The sequence below is a fragment of the Echeneis naucrates genome, chromosome 12 (genome assembly GCF_900963305.1).
Source record: "Echeneis naucrates chromosome 12, fEcheNa1.1, whole genome shotgun sequence".
Classification (NCBI taxonomy): Eukaryota; Metazoa; Chordata; class Actinopteri; order Carangiformes; family Echeneidae; genus Echeneis; species Echeneis naucrates.
This window is the reverse complement of record NC_042522.1, coordinates 4727367-4746057: the sequence shown is the minus strand read 5'-3', so window position 1 is coordinate 4746057 and position 18691 is coordinate 4727367. Positions and strand designations below refer to the sequence as shown.

General features: G+C 38.6%; 3 protein-coding genes across 5 annotated transcripts in view; 2 read left to right on the top strand and 1 right to left on the bottom strand.

Moving 5' to 3' along the window:
* Positions 1-343: 343 nt before the first annotated feature.
* On the top strand, positions 344-7846 carry ak3 (adenylate kinase 3). Its single transcript, XM_029516624.1, has 5 exons — positions 344-1009; positions 2515-2634; positions 2808-2980; positions 5211-5329; positions 5905-7846. The coding sequence occupies exons 1-5, from the start codon at positions 862-864 to the stop codon at positions 6014-6016; spliced, it is 672 nt and encodes a 223-aa protein (XP_029372484.1). The 5' UTR covers positions 344-861; the 3' UTR covers positions 6017-7846.
* Positions 7847-7854: 8 nt separating this feature from the next.
* cdc37l1 (cell division cycle 37-like 1) lies at positions 7855-14985 on the bottom strand. The gene is made up of 7 exons (XM_029516622.1): positions 14634-14985; positions 13274-13573; positions 13059-13152; positions 12408-12523; positions 11553-11675; positions 11093-11266; positions 7855-10023 (listed from the first exon to the last, which is right to left on the bottom strand). Exons 1-7 carry the CDS (start codon positions 14736-14738, stop codon positions 9907-9909), a joined length of 1029 nt encoding a protein of 342 aa, XP_029372482.1. The 5' UTR covers positions 14739-14985; the 3' UTR covers positions 7855-9906.
* A 564-nt stretch (positions 14986-15549) lies between these two features.
* exd3 (exonuclease 3'-5' domain containing 3) overlaps positions 15550-18691 on the top strand; it is a 34668-nt gene continuing 31526 nt past the window's right edge. For 2 of the 3 annotated variants that reach the window (XM_029515572.1, XM_029515574.1), the window contains exons 1-2: positions 15800-15902; positions 17147-17204. In XM_029515572.1, coding sequence (XP_029371432.1) covers positions 17177-17204 — 28 coding nt within the window. In that variant the 5' untranslated portion in view covers positions 15800-15902; positions 17147-17176. Of the gene's footprint in view, positions 15605-15799; positions 15903-17146; positions 17205-18691 lie in introns of those variants that run through there. The other variant, XM_029515573.1, reaches the window with a different exon arrangement.

Below are 18691 nucleotides of genomic sequence, written 5' to 3'. Positions count from 1 at the left end.
GTGTACTGCCAAAGATGGCCACTGAGAGGGAGCATATTACCCTTTATTAACATAAAGGGGCGTGGTTGGGGAAAAAAAACTCGTTAAAGGCACAAACTGTGGTGAAAATGTAAACAATAAATATTTACACAAATGATCGCCTTTATATTTCTTTCAAAACTATTTCAGCTCTCACACAAAGTAAAGTTACCCTCATCTTACAGATATTTTTATACACTGCCAACACTAACACAATAACTAGATGTAGTGCAATGTAATGCAAAAGTTATTGGTGTATAGATCTATAGATCGATCGATTGAAATCGCTTTTAAAACGCCCAAAGAGGTTGAAGCGGGCTTTGGGGAGCAGATGGGTTGGTCATTACAGCCCGGCCGACTATTTGCAGGTCTGTCAGCTGAAGGGATCGGCGCTCGGAAGGGATTAATAATCGCAACCTTGCCAGTGGACCAATTGCATAACCGTGTGGAAGAATAAATACACCTCAACTAAAGCGTTAACAGAGCAAGAGGGGGATGTTTGTGTGCAGGCTGCAGAAACGGAGTCATTTCTGTCGGCGTCACAGGGCTGCATCCTCCCTTCTTTTCTCCTCCGTACCACGTCGTGCAGAGTTCATCTTCCTCCTCCCCCTCTTCTTCTTTCTTCTGTTTTTCTGCAGGGATAAGGGGAAATAAAAGTCAAGGTCCAGTGAGAGTCTAGACTGGCTGAAAAAGACGCGCCCACTCTCGGTTACGTTGCGCATTTATTTTAAAGACGGCAAAACCGATCCAGTTTTAACTGAGCATCCGCTGAAGGGAGTTTCATGAACTGTGTTCGGCGGTTATACTCGCAGAAATATTTATTTTCACAGGAAACTGTCTGAAATGGCTCTTCAAAAGATTTTTCGTGCTGTTATTATGGGCCCACCAGGGTCGGGGAAAGGAACAGTCTCTGCGCGCATAACCAAAAGTTTCGGGCTGACTCACCTTTCCAGTGGGAACATTTTGAGAGCCCACATCAACGCAAAAACCGGTAAGCTTTAAATGTCCTGCTGCAAACTAATAAGAATGCGTTAGTATGGGTATGTGTAATTCTAAAGAGAAATCTTGCAGGTTTTTTAGCCTTTGAGTCAACACAACAAACCTTAACAAAGAGGCAAGAGAAAATGTTTCTCTTTTCTTTCTGTAGCATTTACTCTCCTGGAAGTCTACAAAAACATATTATCATGGAAACACACGCACACACACACACACAAACGCTGACGACACACTATATTTTTTAGTGTGATTGTGGATGAGTTAATGTTCTGGACCCCTGTGATAAGAACACCACTCCTACAGTTTGACTTCTATGTCTCAGAGGAGCTGCACAGGTTAGGCAAGAAGCTGTTTTCTCGAGTCAAGGTCAAAATGGTTAGAAGGGTTATAGAGCATTGTTTTGGTGTTTGCCCACTACACCTCAGTATCACCTTAGATGATGATAATAAAATCTAGATATGAAAGGCTGGGCACATTTTTACCAGGGCTGTAGATGAGGTTTTTTTTTAAACTACAAGACTGGACAATCTCACAGCAGTAATGTTGGCTGAAAGGAGGTTTGAAGTCCCTTGCAATGGCTGCAGCTGCAAGCTTTAACCATTCATTATACATTCAAGCAATCCTTTTCACACTCTGTTATACCCTCATTCTGTGTATGTGCAGTCATACTGGCTCAGTAATTAAGACCTTGCATTGTTAGAGGTTGAGTAGGTCCTTGGATCTGAACGACTGACCTGCTTCTGGAACTTCACTAACTTCTCATACAGAATATTTATAAAAATCCCCTTTTTTGACTTTTTTCAAGTCTACTACAATTTATAAAATTGAGTGATATATTTATGAAATATGGGTTAGGGGTTAGTTGTTTCTTTGCCAATTGCTTTGCTTCACTAGTAGTAATATATCAGTATAGTATAGTATAGTATATCCATCAGTAGTATTTAGTGTGCTGACTTTATTGGGCTGTATTTATATTAATCATGTATTTAATACAAAGGAAACAGATAGATTTTTCCTGTACATGTCATTATATAATACTGAGAAAAACGCCAAGCGGTCCTTCCCCATTAGGGGAAGTTATATAGTCAGCTTTACCCTTTGCTCTCTTTCAGAGTGGAATTAGAGTAGTGTTTTACCACAGTCAGGTCAGTTCTGCAAGGCTTGTCAGGAAATTCCTGTCTTTCGCTAGACTCCAACCAATTAAAGTGGGAGTGACAAAAAAAAAAAAAGAAAATCATGGGTTGACCTCATAAATGCAGAGAATCCATTGAAAATGTTACTTTTTAGTAAAAAAAAAAAAGATACCCATAAATTTTATAGTACACAGTATAATTAGATATTAATAATAATATGTTACAAACTAACAGAATTGAAGAAGGTAACTGATGCAAACAGTGCAGCCTGTCTTTCAGGTTGTGATTTCAGCTGAGATTCATAAGAAAAGGATTCCCCTGTTTGTAATTAGAATGATCAGAATCGGCCTCTGGTTTTCTTTCTCAGAGTTCGGCTTGCTGATGAAGTCCAGTATTGATCAGGGTCAGCTGGTACCTGATGATGTCATATCTCGTCTCATCCTGAGTGAACTGAAAGCAATAGGCCAGTGCAGCTGGCTGCTAGATGGTAAGTTTGTATCACTACTCAGTCGCATTTTAGTTTGGTACGTCCTTTGTCTGGGTCTGTCATTTTCTTCTCTCAGCATAAAAGTTTCCTGTTGTCATTTGGGATTTTGTCTTTTAATTCAAATCTTGGTACAGTTATTTGTTTGGTCTTATTCTTATCTGTCTCTCTTGTAGGCTTTCCCCGGACAGTTTCTCAGGCAGAGGCTCTCGATTCCGCCTACATTGTGAATACAGTCATTAATCTCAATGTGCCTTTCCAGACCATCAAAGACAGGCTGACCTCACGCTGGACTCATCTTCCTAGTGGCAGAGTCTACAACACAGATTTCAATCCACCTAAAGTCCCTGTAAATACTTTCTTACTCATCAGTCAGATGCACTTAGAATTTCTTTTCAAACAAAGATATCCCACTGCTTTATTTGGCTAACAATTGGCTTTACTTATTGTCGAAGAAGTAAACCATGCTGCTCAGTTTCTGAACCTCCCTGTGGAAAAAGGAGATGATGAATGTTGGTATGGGAGTAATACAAATGATCAAGGGGCAAAAGGGATTGCTAGAAGAAAAGGAAGAGAACAAAGAAGCTTTGTGACCAAGTTGCATAAAATTAAAGTCAATGGAATTGAAACCAAACAAAATGCTGTGAGATTGCTCCAAGACAGATTGACAGATAAAGGTCATAATGAGATGCAAGCAGTGATAGACTGAGAGGAGATGAAACAACAGTCCCCTTGTTTGCTGCGAAAAGTGTGGACCTTTGGTCTCATCAAATACAATCACACAAGTACAATGAAAATGGACGTGAGAACAATGGAGGAGCTGCAAGGCAAAAGAAAAAAAGTCTCAAAATCATTCATTCACTTTATTCACTTGTTTGCCAAATCAAACAGAACACAATTGTTACTGTGACTCGGGTTTCTAGCTGTTGAGGTTTTGTGAAGATCAGCATTAGCTGTTTCCATTGTGTCAGAAAGAGCTTTTCGATAATCTAAGTAGAGAACAATGCTTTACTGGACCTTCTTCCCATTTGTGAAAGACTTTCATGTGCATTCAAGGTTATTTTAGAAGGAGTTTTTGTTTAGACCTGCTCCATAAGTAATGTGCATTTATCTAACTTATTTAGGATTTGGTGCTATATAAATGAACTTTGATTTGATTTGATTTGAAGAATGGGTTGCTTAGATGTTGGTGGTCAAAGGTCACACAGCCAAAAGTGTGTAAAACCAATATCTCAGTTACGCCTTTAGGGCATTTCAAGAACTTTGGTACAAACTTACACCTAGACCCAAGATGTCTAGCATCTTTGCTTTGTTTGATCGGTAGGCTCGTTGGTGTTTTTATAGTCTTATTCTGGTTGATTGGTTGCTAATCTACTCTGATTGGTTTAGTTGTGGCCATATTTTCATTAGTAGATTGGTTTTTATCTAAACTAAATGACAAATAGGAATAGTATTCAGGGCCTGTGCACACACTCTTCATTTAAATCCCAAATAATCTCATATTGAAATATAGAAGAAGCAGATTTAGAAGGGCTGCAGCTGGGTGTTGGGATTACGTATTCGCTGTGCTTAAATGATGCTCCATGGGAACAGTCATATTGAGAGAAGTACCTCTACTCCATTATTATTATCCATTGTTATTATTATTATTGTATTAGTGTCAAGATTATTTAGAAAAAGAGACATTCAGAAATCAAGTTTGCTGACAGTATTAATCCTTTTCTGCTAGCACAATTATAAAGTGACCATTATAAGTTTTTAGTAAAATTTCATGTCACCAAATACTTGAAAAAGTAATGACAGCATGTTCAATTTCAACTTGTAGCACCAGTCAGGAAATGTGCTTAGATGGAAACAATCCCCAATGGGGTTTAAGGATATGAAAGTAAGAAAATACCCTTTGCTATATATAAGTTTAGATTCAAGCCTTTCATAGAAGACAATTGTACATGTCACCATTTGAAAAGCAAATTATAAAGTAAATGATAGGTGAATTAAATTTAGCTGCTGTGATCTCATTCAGTGGCCTCACTGCAGAACCTTCTTGATACACTTGAAAAGAGCAGAGCCACCATTAGTGTTGTTAGTAACACATACCCTTTCCTACTGTGACAAGGCAAAATGTCAACCACTGCAGTCACATGTCCTGCTTTGTACTGTCTCTGTATTAGATCATCATTGGAGTGGTGGCCCGTTGCTCTGCTGCCTTATTGCTAAAGCTGTATCCTTCAACAGAAACAGTTCTGACATTTCACAGAGTGAAAATGCAAGAAAATCTGTGAGCATATAAAATAAATTTCAGCGTTAAGCTCTACTGTTGTCAGCCCCGTCTCTCTTCAAAGTTAGTTTGCACTACTTTGGGTTTGATGAACAGTGTTTACATTCCAGGAGGTGTATTGTTTCTGTTCTTTAACTAGAGATATCCTGCTCTTCTTGGAAGACGACTAGTTGTTTGAAGTTAATGCCTGAAGCATTTGTTTAGCAACGGCGTGAAGAAGTCTCATAATCTTTTTCTGCTAAACGTGTATTCTATGGTATGTCTGCTGATTGAGCATTGACCTTCATTGTGTTTTCTCCAGGGTTTGGATGATGTGACGGGTGAACCGCTGGTCCAGAGGGATGATGACACACCAGAGACAGTGACTCGGAGACTGAAGGCCTATGAAACTCAGACAGAGCCTGTTTTAGAGTACTACAGGTAGGAAAGTACAAATCAATTAAAATGTACTTGAAGCACATCATAACTATTTGTTTCACAGAAAATTAGGAACGAGTGGCACGTGTTTGACTGCAATTTAGCACCATTTGTCATTGAAGTCTAATTCACACAATTACCTTAAAATCTTAAGCCACATGCTGTTTTAACGTTGACCTTAGGCTTTGACCTCCTGCACACTCTTGAGTTGCTTGCTCAACTAAAACAATACTGAAGAACCGCATTTTCCAGAGCATTAGCTAGCAAGAAATGAAAACAAATACTTGTAGAATGTGAAAATGTGTTTCTAATCTCAGAGGTTAACAAAAAAAACAACCAAACAGGAAAACAAAAGGGTAAGGGGTTCACTGGAAAGGAGGAAAAATGGTTTCAGCATGTTTTATTTACTGCAACAAATTTTAATATTGTTCTCATCTATCTATGTGGAATAACAGCAGATGTATGAATTTATGTGTTGTTTTTTTTTTTTTTGGTTTTTTCTGATTGTGTTGTAATACTAAAAAACAGTTGAAACAGTGACTGGAAATAAAGATATTTCCGTTTGTTTTCCTCTGCAGGAGTAAAGGTGTGCTAGAGACATTCTCTGGCACAGAAACAAACAAGATCTGGCCTGATGTGGAGGCTTTGCTCTACAGAAAACTCTCCCTGATCAATCAAAAGGTTGCATAGAATTCCTAAAGAGAAAAGCTTGAAAAGTCTGAAAGTTACCACCAGAAATCACCCCATACACACCATTCCATCAAAGTGCCACTGTCTGACACATCAGAGGAGATCTGTGTGTGAAAACCTATTCTGATAGTTCAACATGAGGTGCAAGCGTGCAGTTTATAAAAGTCGTAAAGCCACTATGTTGTTTGGAAGAGCCTGATATTGAAGTGCACGTGATGCCACTGATTTCATAATGTTGCTGAAAGCATGTTGGGAAACTGTCAGGACTTGGGCATACATTTGTTGTGAAAAGTTTTCACACATTGGATCTATTCTATGATGTGCCTTTAAAAAGCAACACATCACTCAAGCAGACTTTTACATTCTTCAAAGTGAAATATGTAATAAATATATGTAAAATATTGCAATACAACAGGAGCAGTTGTAATGGAAGGAATGAAGTACTGTATACTGTATATGTTTTTTATGCTTAGGTTTGTAATGATTGCAATGATTAATTATAGTGTTTGTTGAGGGGAATTGACAATCTAGTCAGTTTGTAACTGCCTTATCGGGACTGTTTCCTACGCAGTGGTAGTTGCTCTAAAGGGAAATGTGCCATGTTGTTCAGCAACTTCCATGCTGAAGTGCCTCTTGCTGCTTTTTGGAGAAGTACAAGATAGCTCAGGGAATATAGTTTCTAGATACTTTTTCATGAAAAAGGACCACTAATAGAATAATGTATGCAAAGACCAGACTTATTAGATTATATTTAATATTATTAATTAAACCATCTGTTTCTTTTAACTATTTCTTAAGTCTTAATAATGTTGCCTCTTAAATATGCCAGCGTCCATTCTAACCAGGGGCTCTGACGATTTCTATCAACAACAATGTTATTTGACAGTTGAAATTATCACTGTAAAATATAATGAGTGAAAACATTAAAAGCACAGTATGCACGGAGTGTTGGAAGGTATTACAGGGTTCAAGGTTGATCTGCAGCTGTCTGTTTGCACTTTGGTCTTAAGAATGCTTTACCATGTGAAGAGCCACAGAAATACTTACCTGTTTAGATTTATGCCGTGAATGTTTCCTGAATTGTACTGTCTGTACAATACAAAGTGTAAAATCATGTCTCCTCTCTCTGGACAACTTACAAGAATGTGACTATTTATTATGTAGCACAGTAACCTTCTGAGGATTATTGCTGTATTTAGGGTATAATTGTAAACCAGAACAACGCAGGTGGATCATTTTCTGATCATAATTTTATTTGATAGATTTCAACAGTAACTCGGCTGCTCCTACAACAATTGTGAGTACAAAAGTGAGTACTCCAAATACTAACTTGACATTGTCAAAAGTAACAAAGTTAATGCAGCAGAACAATATATAGAAATTTCAATTTACCATATTCTTTTTCCTTTGTCAAAACCCATAATGCAACTCATCATTTGATAGTATCCTTTAGGAATTTAGGATAAAGCAAAATGATTTATAACGGCTCACAAAAAGTTAATGATTTTCATTGCGGTAGTTGACAGCAAAACACAAACATTTAGCACTGGTTTTACAATCATTTCACAGGAGCACAAGAAGCCAAATCTTACTGTTGTCTACTGTCAGTGGGTTTACAGTAGAAAGTAAAGGCAGCAGAGACATTGGCCAAAAGTTTGGTACAGCAGTTTAAGCTCACACTTATTTTTGCATAGAGTCATCGAAGGAGTGAAAAAATAAAAAGAATGAGGACGGGAAGCGAATTGTTTCTCGCATTACTGCTGACAATCCCTGTATTTATGATGCTCTTCATACTCTGACTCTTTTGTTGGCAAATAAACAAGGCATAACACAGAAGCTCGTGATAAATTGTTTAATGATTTGAGTGGGGTTTCTTTTCCACAGCCTGATAAAAATCTTGCTGATTGTCTCACTCAGCAAGTATTTACTCTAAACAGACCGAGGGGACAGTTACTGGGTAGGCTAGTAAATCTGGCAAGAACTCCCTTGAACAGAATACAAAAGTAAAACAAAATCAAAGATCACAGAGCACAACCCAGTAGTTCCTACAAGGATTGCATCTAAAACTCTTTAGATTGAATTCTGGATGACTGAGAGCACAAAAAAGTGACAAAAACAGTAAAAGAGAAATATAAAGTGCAGGACACATTCAGACGCAGAGAGCTCTGCTCTGCATACAGCTTTACAGTAAGTCTTTATGGAGAGAACAGCCCTTTTTTCCTCCCCTTCACACTGGTGCATTTCATCTCCTTCTCAGGTATAGATCCCAGAATTGAGTACACACAATCAGCAAGTGTGCACAGTGCACTAGTTTAAGGGAATGGGTGGTATCAACACTTATAGTAAGCCAGGTAAAACACGGTGAGCTGTAAAAGTAAGATGAAAGTGTATTTTACACAAACATCTCCCTCAAACAGAGAAAAATAAATATGCAAAGCACAGAGACATAGGAGAGCCTTTATTAACTTAAATATTAAGAATTTGCAGTGATTTGTTTATTAATCGCCTGTGTGCAGGTTGAAATTTGATGCTCTGATTCAATTTCACACCTGATGAATAACCAACACATGAATAACTTGTGCCCTCTTTACACCTTACATCACCATGCCTCTTGCACCCAGAAAATACCTGACTTTAAATTAGTTATTGTTACTGTTATCTAAAATTGTCTCACACATGCAAAAATTACAGGTACAATATAGCCTTACATAATCCTGATACAAAAACAATGCACTACTGTCTTCAGTTTACCATTGGTCAAATGTCAAGCAACGTAAAACATGAGCAACTAATTAAGTTTTACTTCAAGCCTGAACAACACAAATGAGATCCAAGTGCACACCAATGATTGCTTTCTTTCAAAAACAGTGTATATTATCTTATTAGGAACTCATCTTTTGTTGTATCTTAATTCCTTGTTGGCTTTACATACACACTGAGTGAATTTGTACTTGTACTCTGGGTAAATGTGAATGCCATAGTTGCATGGTAATGGCAGATATAAAGGCGGTTACACAATTTAATTGCTTCTTGAGCCTCTCCAGACAACATAGGAATACTTTAACATTAATACTACTTCAGAAATGAATGAACTTCATGCAGCTGCATGCAGCAGTGTTCAATGCCAACAATGTACAGCCACATTGATATTAACAAATTTTCATTTTGGATTTATGATAGAAGGTTTTTAAAATAACTTTAATTTTCTACTTCATGAGGATTAAGGCTAACTGCTCCTCTTGGTCCTCTCTAGGACATCAGTGAATGGCAAAAATCGCCGACAAAAGCCAATGGAAATATTAAAAGTTTTAACCAAAACATGCCATCTTGGCCCACCTGTTTGTTCTGTCTGTTTCAGAAGATCAAGTAGGTGGACATACCGCCATCCACGCTGCCTGTATTATTAATCCTCTCCCAATAATCAGGATCCTTTGCAACTCATTCCAAATCACTTGCAACTCTTGGCATGCACCTGTTGTCACAGGTCCAGCCCACCAGCCCAAGTTCTCCAGACAATGGATTTCATTTGCTTTTGGCAAATAGACTTGGGTTATTTTTATGGGTGTATTTGGACTTTTTGCTCTGGCCCAAGAGAAATAAAAAAAAAACACCTTTAAAGCTAATGAGAAATCTGTAAAACCAGTGTTCTAGTATAATATGTGCAATAAGCTTCCAAGTGCCACTGCAGGAACCAACTCAATTCACTGATATATCAATGGCGACAATGAGAAGCATTTGTCCATAAAACATAATAATTAGCCCACTTATTCCTATTCAGCACTGCTGCTGAGGAGCCTGGTCTGCTGTTGAAAAAGGGCATAGAAATCAGTTTATTCCTGAATGGGGAGACAATTGAGATGGAAGAAAAACAGGGGTTGGTGCCACATTCCCTAGGAAGTCTCCATCATGCGAATGTCCTCTGTTTCTGTTGTGTCATCCTTTGTCCACTTTCCTGTGCTTGTCCACAGTTCGGAGTCTAAACAACGCTTCAGAGGGTACTCTGACACCTGGTGGGGGGGAACAAAGACAGGAGCGTTCAATGATACAATAAAACCAATCACAGCAGCGGTCTGCCATGCAAAAAGCAAACCTAAAATAGGTAAAAAAACAGACAAAAAACACACTAGCACTACAGAGATGTACACTAAAGGATTTACCTACTGCTGTTCAGTTACAGGATTAAAATATTTGAATAACCGCATTCTGACTCCACCTTTCAAATCAGACCTGAAACTAAAATTATGATCCTTGATTCACACCATCAACTAATCTGGGAGGGCACAAAGATGGTCTGCTCTGTTTACAGACAGAATGAGTTTTCAAGCTAAGGGCAAAGAAAGGTGCAAGAAGAAGGCAAAAAAAAAAAAAAAAGCTCCAAAAACTGTGCCAGAGCAGTTTCACTTTCTATGGGCATGATCACATTCCTCTATGTGAGAAGGGGAGGGTTTTTTTCTTTTCTCTGAGTAGATCTTGGCAGCTTATCGTGCTGAGAGGCCAATAGAGGGGAGAAGGCTTCATTCACTCTCACTTAGAAAAGGCTTTGAAATTAGATAGAACAACTTAAACCGAGAAAACTGTAACATACACTTTTTGAAAAAATTCACAATTGACTTGATCTGGATATTAAAATAAATATAAATGTCATAAACGGAAGAGCTTTTTCATTTGTATGGGACAATTGTCATTTACCCTTTTAAAAGTTTATTTCAAAAACGTAACTATGAAAATTAATAATTGAAATAATTCACTTCAGTTGTATTCAGAGGTAACCCACACAAGCAAAGGGTGAATGTACAAACAACAGAGAAGCTCAGGGCCTGGGATTCATACTTATAAGTGTGAAACAATTATAGTGGGAATTAGCTACGATACCCAAGTGGCTGACAGAGTGTAGGGTAGGTGATGTTGATGCTCGAAAAGTGTATCTCTGAAGAATACGGAAGAGACTAGCACAAAGCACCAGTAGATATGTAAGGGAAGTGCTTCATTACATTTCTGACATTCCTCAAAACAATATATTGAAGACTATATATTGTGACTTGATTTGCAGTTTTAGAGGGATGATGGGACACTTACTGGAGGTAAAGAGTCCTGGGGTTCTTTGGGGTTAAGTCTGCAGTTTGTGCCAGTGTTATGTTGCTCAGCATTGCTGGGTATACCACCTTTACACTTGACTGCATATTCTTTAACTCTATGTTTGAAGGCCTCAAGCTCTGTATGGAAGACTTCTAAGTAGACATCTTGTCCTTCCTGTAGAGAATTAAAGACATCAATAGAAGGACACACAGCAGAGAATGGCCTAAATAACAATATCCATCCAAAGTAATAGGAATTGAACTTCAATTAGGCATGCTTTATTTAAGCTTTCGTTACAAAAGAAACCAAATCAATGTTTAGCATACATTTTAAAATTTAATTGCCTTTGTGATAGCCATTAACCCTGAAAATATGCTAAATTATGGCAAATATGAAAAACACAAAAGGTATGAAGGCCTTGGGCCTGAGTCAATCCAGTACATAAAGCAGTGATCTGTACTTTGGCTTTGTGGAAGAACTGTCTGAAGCAGCCTCTGGGGTCCCTCTGAGAGTTCAACGCCATCTCCAGGATGAACTGCATGACTACAGCTTGGTGCGCCACCTGTTCCATCAGTGCTTCTTTCTGTAGGACACACAACAAGATTTCAGAGAGCCTGCGTGTCTTTCAGTAAGCATTTTTGATTTTGAGACTTAAAACAGCCTCTGTGTGTCACTGTATTAGTTTAAAATAGTTTCATAATGAACGTGAAAATTTAAACACACATGAGACTTATAAAGCAGGTGAGGCCATTCCTTCTTTGGAGGGGTAATATTCTCAGTGTGCATCAAGAGGAAGAGAACTGCTACACATAGACAATGCCTGAATATTGGAGACATATTTTGATAGCCAGAGTACCCATATTTAAGCACTGATGGATGGGAAATTCCTCATTGTTGTTTACCTGGTTCTGCTCTAGCCCTAATCTCAAACGGGTCAAAGCAAAGACAGCAAAAGGATAAATCTGCCATTCTTTCATCTTTTTTAACGTCAATAAATCTCCTGGAAAGATTGTGTTGTTCACACTGATTTTCTAGTCTGACGAGCTGAGAGAAACAAAATCTAAGCTTATTGTTGGCTATATTCATCATGATGATAATGAAAAATATTTAATCTACAATTTATACCCATCTGTAATGATGATAAAAAAAAATACTGGTTTGTGAGTTAAATTATTATTATTAAATAATTTTTAATTATTTAGTTACATTATTATTATTTCTCAACTTTGGTCACTTGATGATATTGTTATGAAAGAATCGTTTATCACAACTAAATTGATCTAGTAACATAAGCCTAAGCCGATCAGTACATTACCCCTTCTCGCTGAAGTCTCATGCACCACAGAATTAAGTAATTGGCCATTTCCTCACAGATGAGCTGAGGCATGCCTGCAAGGAACCGTTGACTGTCATCCCATCTCCTCAACATACCTAAAAAAATTGATAGAAGACTTGTCAATTTGTTCTATGAAGCCCTATTATGTAAATTTTGTATTTTCTGTTTGTATGATTTGGTGGATGAAAAAACACAATTTATGAGGAGCAATAAGACATTTAAGGCTGAGAAACAGTCAAAGACTGAACACCTGCACAATTTGCTACTGCTTTGTAAAAATGTTGCTGGTCATATCTATGGCATGCCAGAAAAATGTACAATCCAACAACATTGCTGTACAATTTCATTAGAGTTCATATTATGAATAAACAGGTTAAAAAAGGCTAAGGAAATCAAACTATTTCTGCTATTGCTTGATTGTCATGATAGTATTTTGAATTATTCAGCACAGGAAACTTGATGATTCAGATATTAACCTGAAAACTAACTAAGATTTCTTCCAAGGCAGGAGAAACAATTCTGCCAAAACTCATAACAATCTTCTAGGGCTTTAACTGACAATACACTAGTTTCAGGTTTTTAACAATCTGAGGGCGAGATTCTATACCATTGATTTAGTGTGCCACTTACCAAAATGCCTGATCTCTTTCTCATACTTTTGGAGATGAATATCACACTTCTCCTGATCCATTTCAGCAGGTTGATTTTGGACATTAATGATACTCTAGAAGACCAAGAGGATATGGACTGGGTATTTATCATGTCACCATTGCCACATGATCATCAAACACTAAGATCACTCAGTCTAACTTAAAATGCTCTAACAATGACAGAGGTTCTGTTACCTTATCAAAAACGTCCCAACTTCCGACAGCTCCAAGCACAGGACTGCAGCTTGGTTCCTGACCTCCCAGCATGCTTTCCTTGCGCCGCCACTCTTCCTCAGTGTGCGTGAGTTCTGAGGGGCAGACCAGTGTCCGTGCACGTTCCTGTTCCAAGGACTCTGAGCTATGGACACCTAGGGAACATAGCTGGTCTTGTGCCTCAGCCAGTCTCCAGCTAGAAACAATAGATGCCTTCACGCAGCGTTGCTGACTCTGGCAGAGAGACGCCATGGCACAGTCACAAAGTTGTGATGATGGTAACTGTTGTGAGGTAAATGGAAAGAAAATTAGATTTGGGATATTCAGAGAGTCACTGTCACGGACTCCCAGTTCATGCTCTGTATGATTAGAACAGACTGAGACTTAAATAAATGAGTACAAAGTGGCAAATGCATACACAAATCAGTCCTGTTGTGCAGGATTCCATTTAGTTTGCTTGACAGTGCATCTATGCTAACTTTTGACAAAATGTGCAAAAGCCCCAATGTCAAAACAACATCATCCAGGGGAGAGGGATTTATACTGACTAGATACTGTTATCATGAGCGAGCCTAACTAGTTCTACCACAGCACCCAATGAAGTCTACATGCATTTTCCCATTGAATGATGGTTGTCCTGGGACTAAACAGCTGAGAGCTACAAACAGCCGCTGGATTACAAACCAAATGTTAGCCCATTGGGCTTTTAAGCTTTAATGACCACATCTCTGCTGCATTTGGAAAAGGGTGGGGCAACGGGGCTAAAAATGCACAAGTACTTGTATCCATCTTGTCAATGGCTACCAAACAGCCAAATGCCCTTTGTAGCACCCCCTGCAGTGATCACACACAGCTGCCAAGTGTCTGACAATGCGCAGGACCTAGGAGACATGTGAGAGAGAAATGCGGCTGCTACGCGTCCTGTTGTGACCTCTGATCTCACCAAGCATCCCACACACGGATGATCTCTTTCCGATACTGATTTAGCATTCCCAAACAAGATGATGACATTGTTCGTGATCTGTTTACCTTGTTACATTATAGAGGAATATTAGGAAAAATCTGGGTTGGCGTCAGGTTAGCCTGCAGCCTAGACACTGATGTTTGGAAACTGCCCTCACCTAAGATAACCGATGAGATAACTATTCTTATTTTAAAGTTTAAAACCGGGCAAAGTAATAAATAACAATAAACACACAATGGTGTGTGCCAAATATCACAGTGTGTTACTTTACAACTTCAACGATCGGGCTTAGGATAATTTAAAACCCAAAACTCGCCTCAGTGCACAGTAAGGTCCACGGTTAATCCCAGGACTAGACCCCTACCATGAGCTAATTACCTGCTGGTGATGGTAAACACCATCGTAACCCCTTGCTGTTGAAGCCGGATCACTGCTGGGGTCCTCACCGGGGTAAACCGGAGCTCCGTTGCCCCGCCACTCCATTGCTGCTAAGCAACTAGCCGTTAGCTCTGCTGTGGGACCCGCTAGCTAACGCTAGCTGTGCTTGCAAAATTAGAGACAGGGTGGTCTTCAGAGTTCAGCTGCCCGCCACAGTTATATATTAAGGACCAGGAGGACCGTCCGGGGAATAAGATGCACCGCAGCGTGGTCGGGGTAGCGAGGTTGGGGGGTGGGAGGGGGACTCCCTAAATAACAACGCTAGCTGCAGCAGCATCCACAGTGACTCCTATGCCCAGTTGCGTATTTTTAAGAAGTGACACACAACACACGTGGTAAACAACTTTGACCACGTGACACCGCGTCAAGTTTCTCTAATGTTAATGCTTATTTAAGGTAAAAGTCATTAAAAATCCAGGATCGAATTTCTATATTTGATGATAATACTAACAACAACAACAACAACAACAACAATAATAATAATAATAATAATAATAATAATCAAAATAATAACAATATTAACAACGATAATAATAAATAATAAATCTATTATGTATCTATATGCGAATACATCAAATTCATTGGCTTGTGTGGCCAAATAAATCCATTGGTTTATTGTTAGGTTTCTCATATTTGACATCAATACGAGTCTTATTGGTTATTTCTTAAATGTTTTTTATTAAATGAAGGTATTTCAGGAGTGTTTAGCTTGGCTTGAGTCATACTTCTGCATGAGCCTCACGATCAAAAGGGCTGGTTTAAAAGAGAACATCTGGTCGTAGAACCAGCAGGGGACGACAGAGCACCAACAAATGACGTGACGTCTCAAAAAAAAAAAAAAAAAAAAGAAAAAAAAAAAAAAGAAGCAAACAACAAAAAACAAAAAAAACAAGCAGTTACTCAATGACAAGGTAGGTTGTATTGCCCTTTTTAGAGTTTTCCATGCAGCGTTATTTACATTGTGAGTTTTTTTCAGCTCCATCAAATCAACCAGTGTCCATTTTGTGATAAATAGATCCAGGGCAGGTTTTAGGAGTCATGATGCGTACATTATTGGGATTTGTACATGAGGGTTAGAGGCGCCTGAGAGGTTAAACACAGGGCAATGTAAACCCAGTTAACATGGAGACAGTGAATCACAGAAACTAACGAGAAGAAGCCAGTCAGTCACTAAGGTATCCGGAGGTAGTGGGATGAAATTAGCACGTGGTGAGTCATTTCATGTCGATAAAATAACGTTTCAGGAGTAAAACTGAACAAGTGTCGGTTGTTGACACGTGTTAAAAAAAAAATGAAGTCGATAACATGACAACCAGGCATTGAGCTCAGGGAGCTAGCTTAAACAGACTCACCGTAGCTAACGTTTGTAATTCATGTCGGTAAAACGACAAACAGCGTTTGTGTTGTTCATGTTGCTGTTGAAGCACAAATACAGCAGCAGCAGCAGCTCGGACAGTAATAATATACATTCAGTTGGGCTATGAGTGAGCTTTCCCCGACTGGGCCATACGAGCTAAAGTGGGCTAGCATGAAACATTGAGGAAGTAGAGTGTATTTATTGCCACCACCAGGTGGCGATAGGGGATAACAACTATAAAAAAAGACTGGACTGCAGGTGCAGCATCCCTGATCTCGCCCTCCTCCATTCCTCTGGAGGAGTACAGTTGCCCGCACAGTGTTGACTGCCAAAGCCCGCCTCCAGAGCCTGCAGACATCCAGACAGGGAGAAACAACCAGACTTCAGGCCTAAAAAAACATCCTCAGCCTGAAACCTAGTCTCACAGCCAGCTGGCATCTTGCCCTTTCTCAGGCTGCTGTTCCCACAGGTTTCTGTGGATGTGTGTGTGTGCGTATGGAGGAATGATGTTATCAACTAAACTTGTCCATAATCATTAGGTGCTGAACAGTTTTCCTCGATGTTGTGTTAATCTGCTGTTATATATGATATGTTCCCACTCTTCATTTAATACCTTTCGTACTTAAGTGTTGGTGCCCAATATAGTTTAGAAGAAATATCGAGCATCTTGGCTCAGTGTGGCTTTACTGTATTGCTGTTTGCTGCATAATAACATACTACTAGAAACAATTGAATCAGCAGCCATTTTAGTGAGTGAATGTTTTTTTTTTTTTTTTTTTTTTTCCCCCCCAGACACAAAATGTGGAAAAACAAATTTTGTCTAAAGCCTGTAAAATGAATCCTCCTTTACTTTTAAATCAGCATTTGTCGCCATTGTAAACTTGAGAGCCTTTGGGTATTGACTGTTGGTCAAACAATGAAAGCTAACATTTGGCTCTAAAAAGTTTTCATGACACATATTTTTGGCAATGGATATACTGTAAAAATAATTGGCACATTAAGTGCTAGTAAAATAGTTATCTGTTACTGTGCATGTGATAGTTGTGGAGACTTCTTATTTACCGTTCTATGTTGCTCTTTGTGCTTCCTTCTACAGTGACCACAGCATACCATTCTGAGGACAAAAATGAGCTGTACTGCTCCAGAGGCAACAGGTTTGTATCAAGTTATTTTCGACACAGAAACTTTGGTAGCGGTACATGACAGTGATGGGGGGTATATGGACTCTAAGGTGATGCCTTATTTTAAATGCAACATAGCACTTATAAAGTACTTGTGTGGTAAGTGTATTCACATTCAGCAGTTCAGCTGAAAAAAATGCATTAACCTCTAATTATCACGGGAGTTAACAGAAAGGAAAACAACACCATAACCATGTGGGTTTGGTTTAATTGAGGTTTTGCCAGCAGATTGTTTGTCTGAAAGCTGAGCATGTCAAATCACCCATCCTTTGAACTCTAGTGTCTTTATTCCATAAATAAAAATGTTGCTATAAAATAAATGCTTGATTATTTTGAAATTAAGTGTATTCGGTAAATGAATGTACTGTCTCTGCACAGTGATGAACTGATTTGTAGCTTTGTTCTCACACGTTTTTTGGCAACACAAAAAACACAGTGACCTCACAGGCTTTATGAAGATATCAGCATTAGAATTTCTTTTTCAGTCAAGAGCCTGTAGGTATATGCCAGTCCACACTAGTACAGTATCCAAGATGAAGTGGGTCAGTTGAGAGGTAATTAACATGCAAACATTACTTTAATAAGAATCAAATTCTGCAAGTGCTGGTACTCTCCTCATTTCAAGATTCTGTAACCTGTTGAAAGCTTTTTTTCAAGCACCTACAACAAAATACAAAAAAGAGAAGCACTTGTAGAAGAATGTTGTGGCATTCTTCCAATTTAGTTGAGCCACTTGCACAACCTCTGCCAAGTCACACTGAAGCTGTTCTGGTGGCTGTAGTGACACCAAATGCCCCATTTAGACACTTGATCTTTGTGTTTCCTTTGTTTTGGCAGCTGCCTGGCAACAGGCTGTCAGACCTGCCTGCTCGCTGTCTAATTTTAGTGAAAATCATGTGTGTCTTATATTATTTCTTCAAAAGTGACAAGCCGGTTCAAAGTCAGATTACTTTTAACCCTAACCCTCCACTAAATGAAGATGTAGTATTTTCTCATATTTCAAATTCTCCTGGCTGAAAAAATAAAAAGAACCTCTCACTTTCCCAGAGGAAATATCAGTCCTTTTGCACATCCATTTATTCCAAATCTGATCAACCCTATTGTTGAACATTTTCCATTGCATGTTGTAACATTCTTGTCAAAGCTTTGGCATCATGATGAAATACAGAAGTGCTTTTACAAAAAAGGTACTAAGTAATTGGAAACACATTTTCCATTCAAGTGGAAATTATTTAAAAGCTCTGTGATAGGTAGGAAATTTATAAAATTTCTGAAATTACTTTGGAGGCTCTGACACCAATGTAAAGCATACATTGTTTATATGAACTGGACCAGAAGATGAGATTTCTTTCTGTGCTGTTTTAAAAACAAAGACCAAAATGATTTTCAGGGAAGGGGGAGAAACTCAGAAAAAATTATAAACAATATGAAAATTATAAACATGGAAGGGTGCACCTTGA

Coding starts and splice junctions, on each gene's coding strand:
- ak3 (XM_029516624.1), top strand. CDS start 862: ATGGCTCTTCAAAAGATTTTTCGTGCTGTTATTATGGGCCCACCAGGG. Junction 1,010..2,514: donor CCACATCAACGCAAAAACCG/GTAAGCTTTAAA, acceptor TTTCTTTCTCAG/AGTTCGGCTTGCTGATGAAG. Junction 5,330..5,904: donor CCTGTTTTAGAGTACTACAG/GTAGGAAAGTAC, acceptor TTTCCTCTGCAG/GAGTAAAGGTGTGCTAGAGA.
- cdc37l1 (XM_029516622.1), bottom strand. CDS start 14,738: ATGGAGTGGCGGGGCAACGGAGCTCCGGTTTACCCCGGTGAGGACCCC. Junction 13,574..14,633: donor GTGTTTACCATCACCAGCAG/GTAATTAGCTCA, acceptor ACCTCACAACAG/TTACCATCATCACAACTTTG. Junction 10,024..11,092: donor CCCAGGACTCTTTACCTCCA/GTAAGTGTCCCA, acceptor CCCCCCCACCAG/GTGTCAGAGTACCCTCTGAA.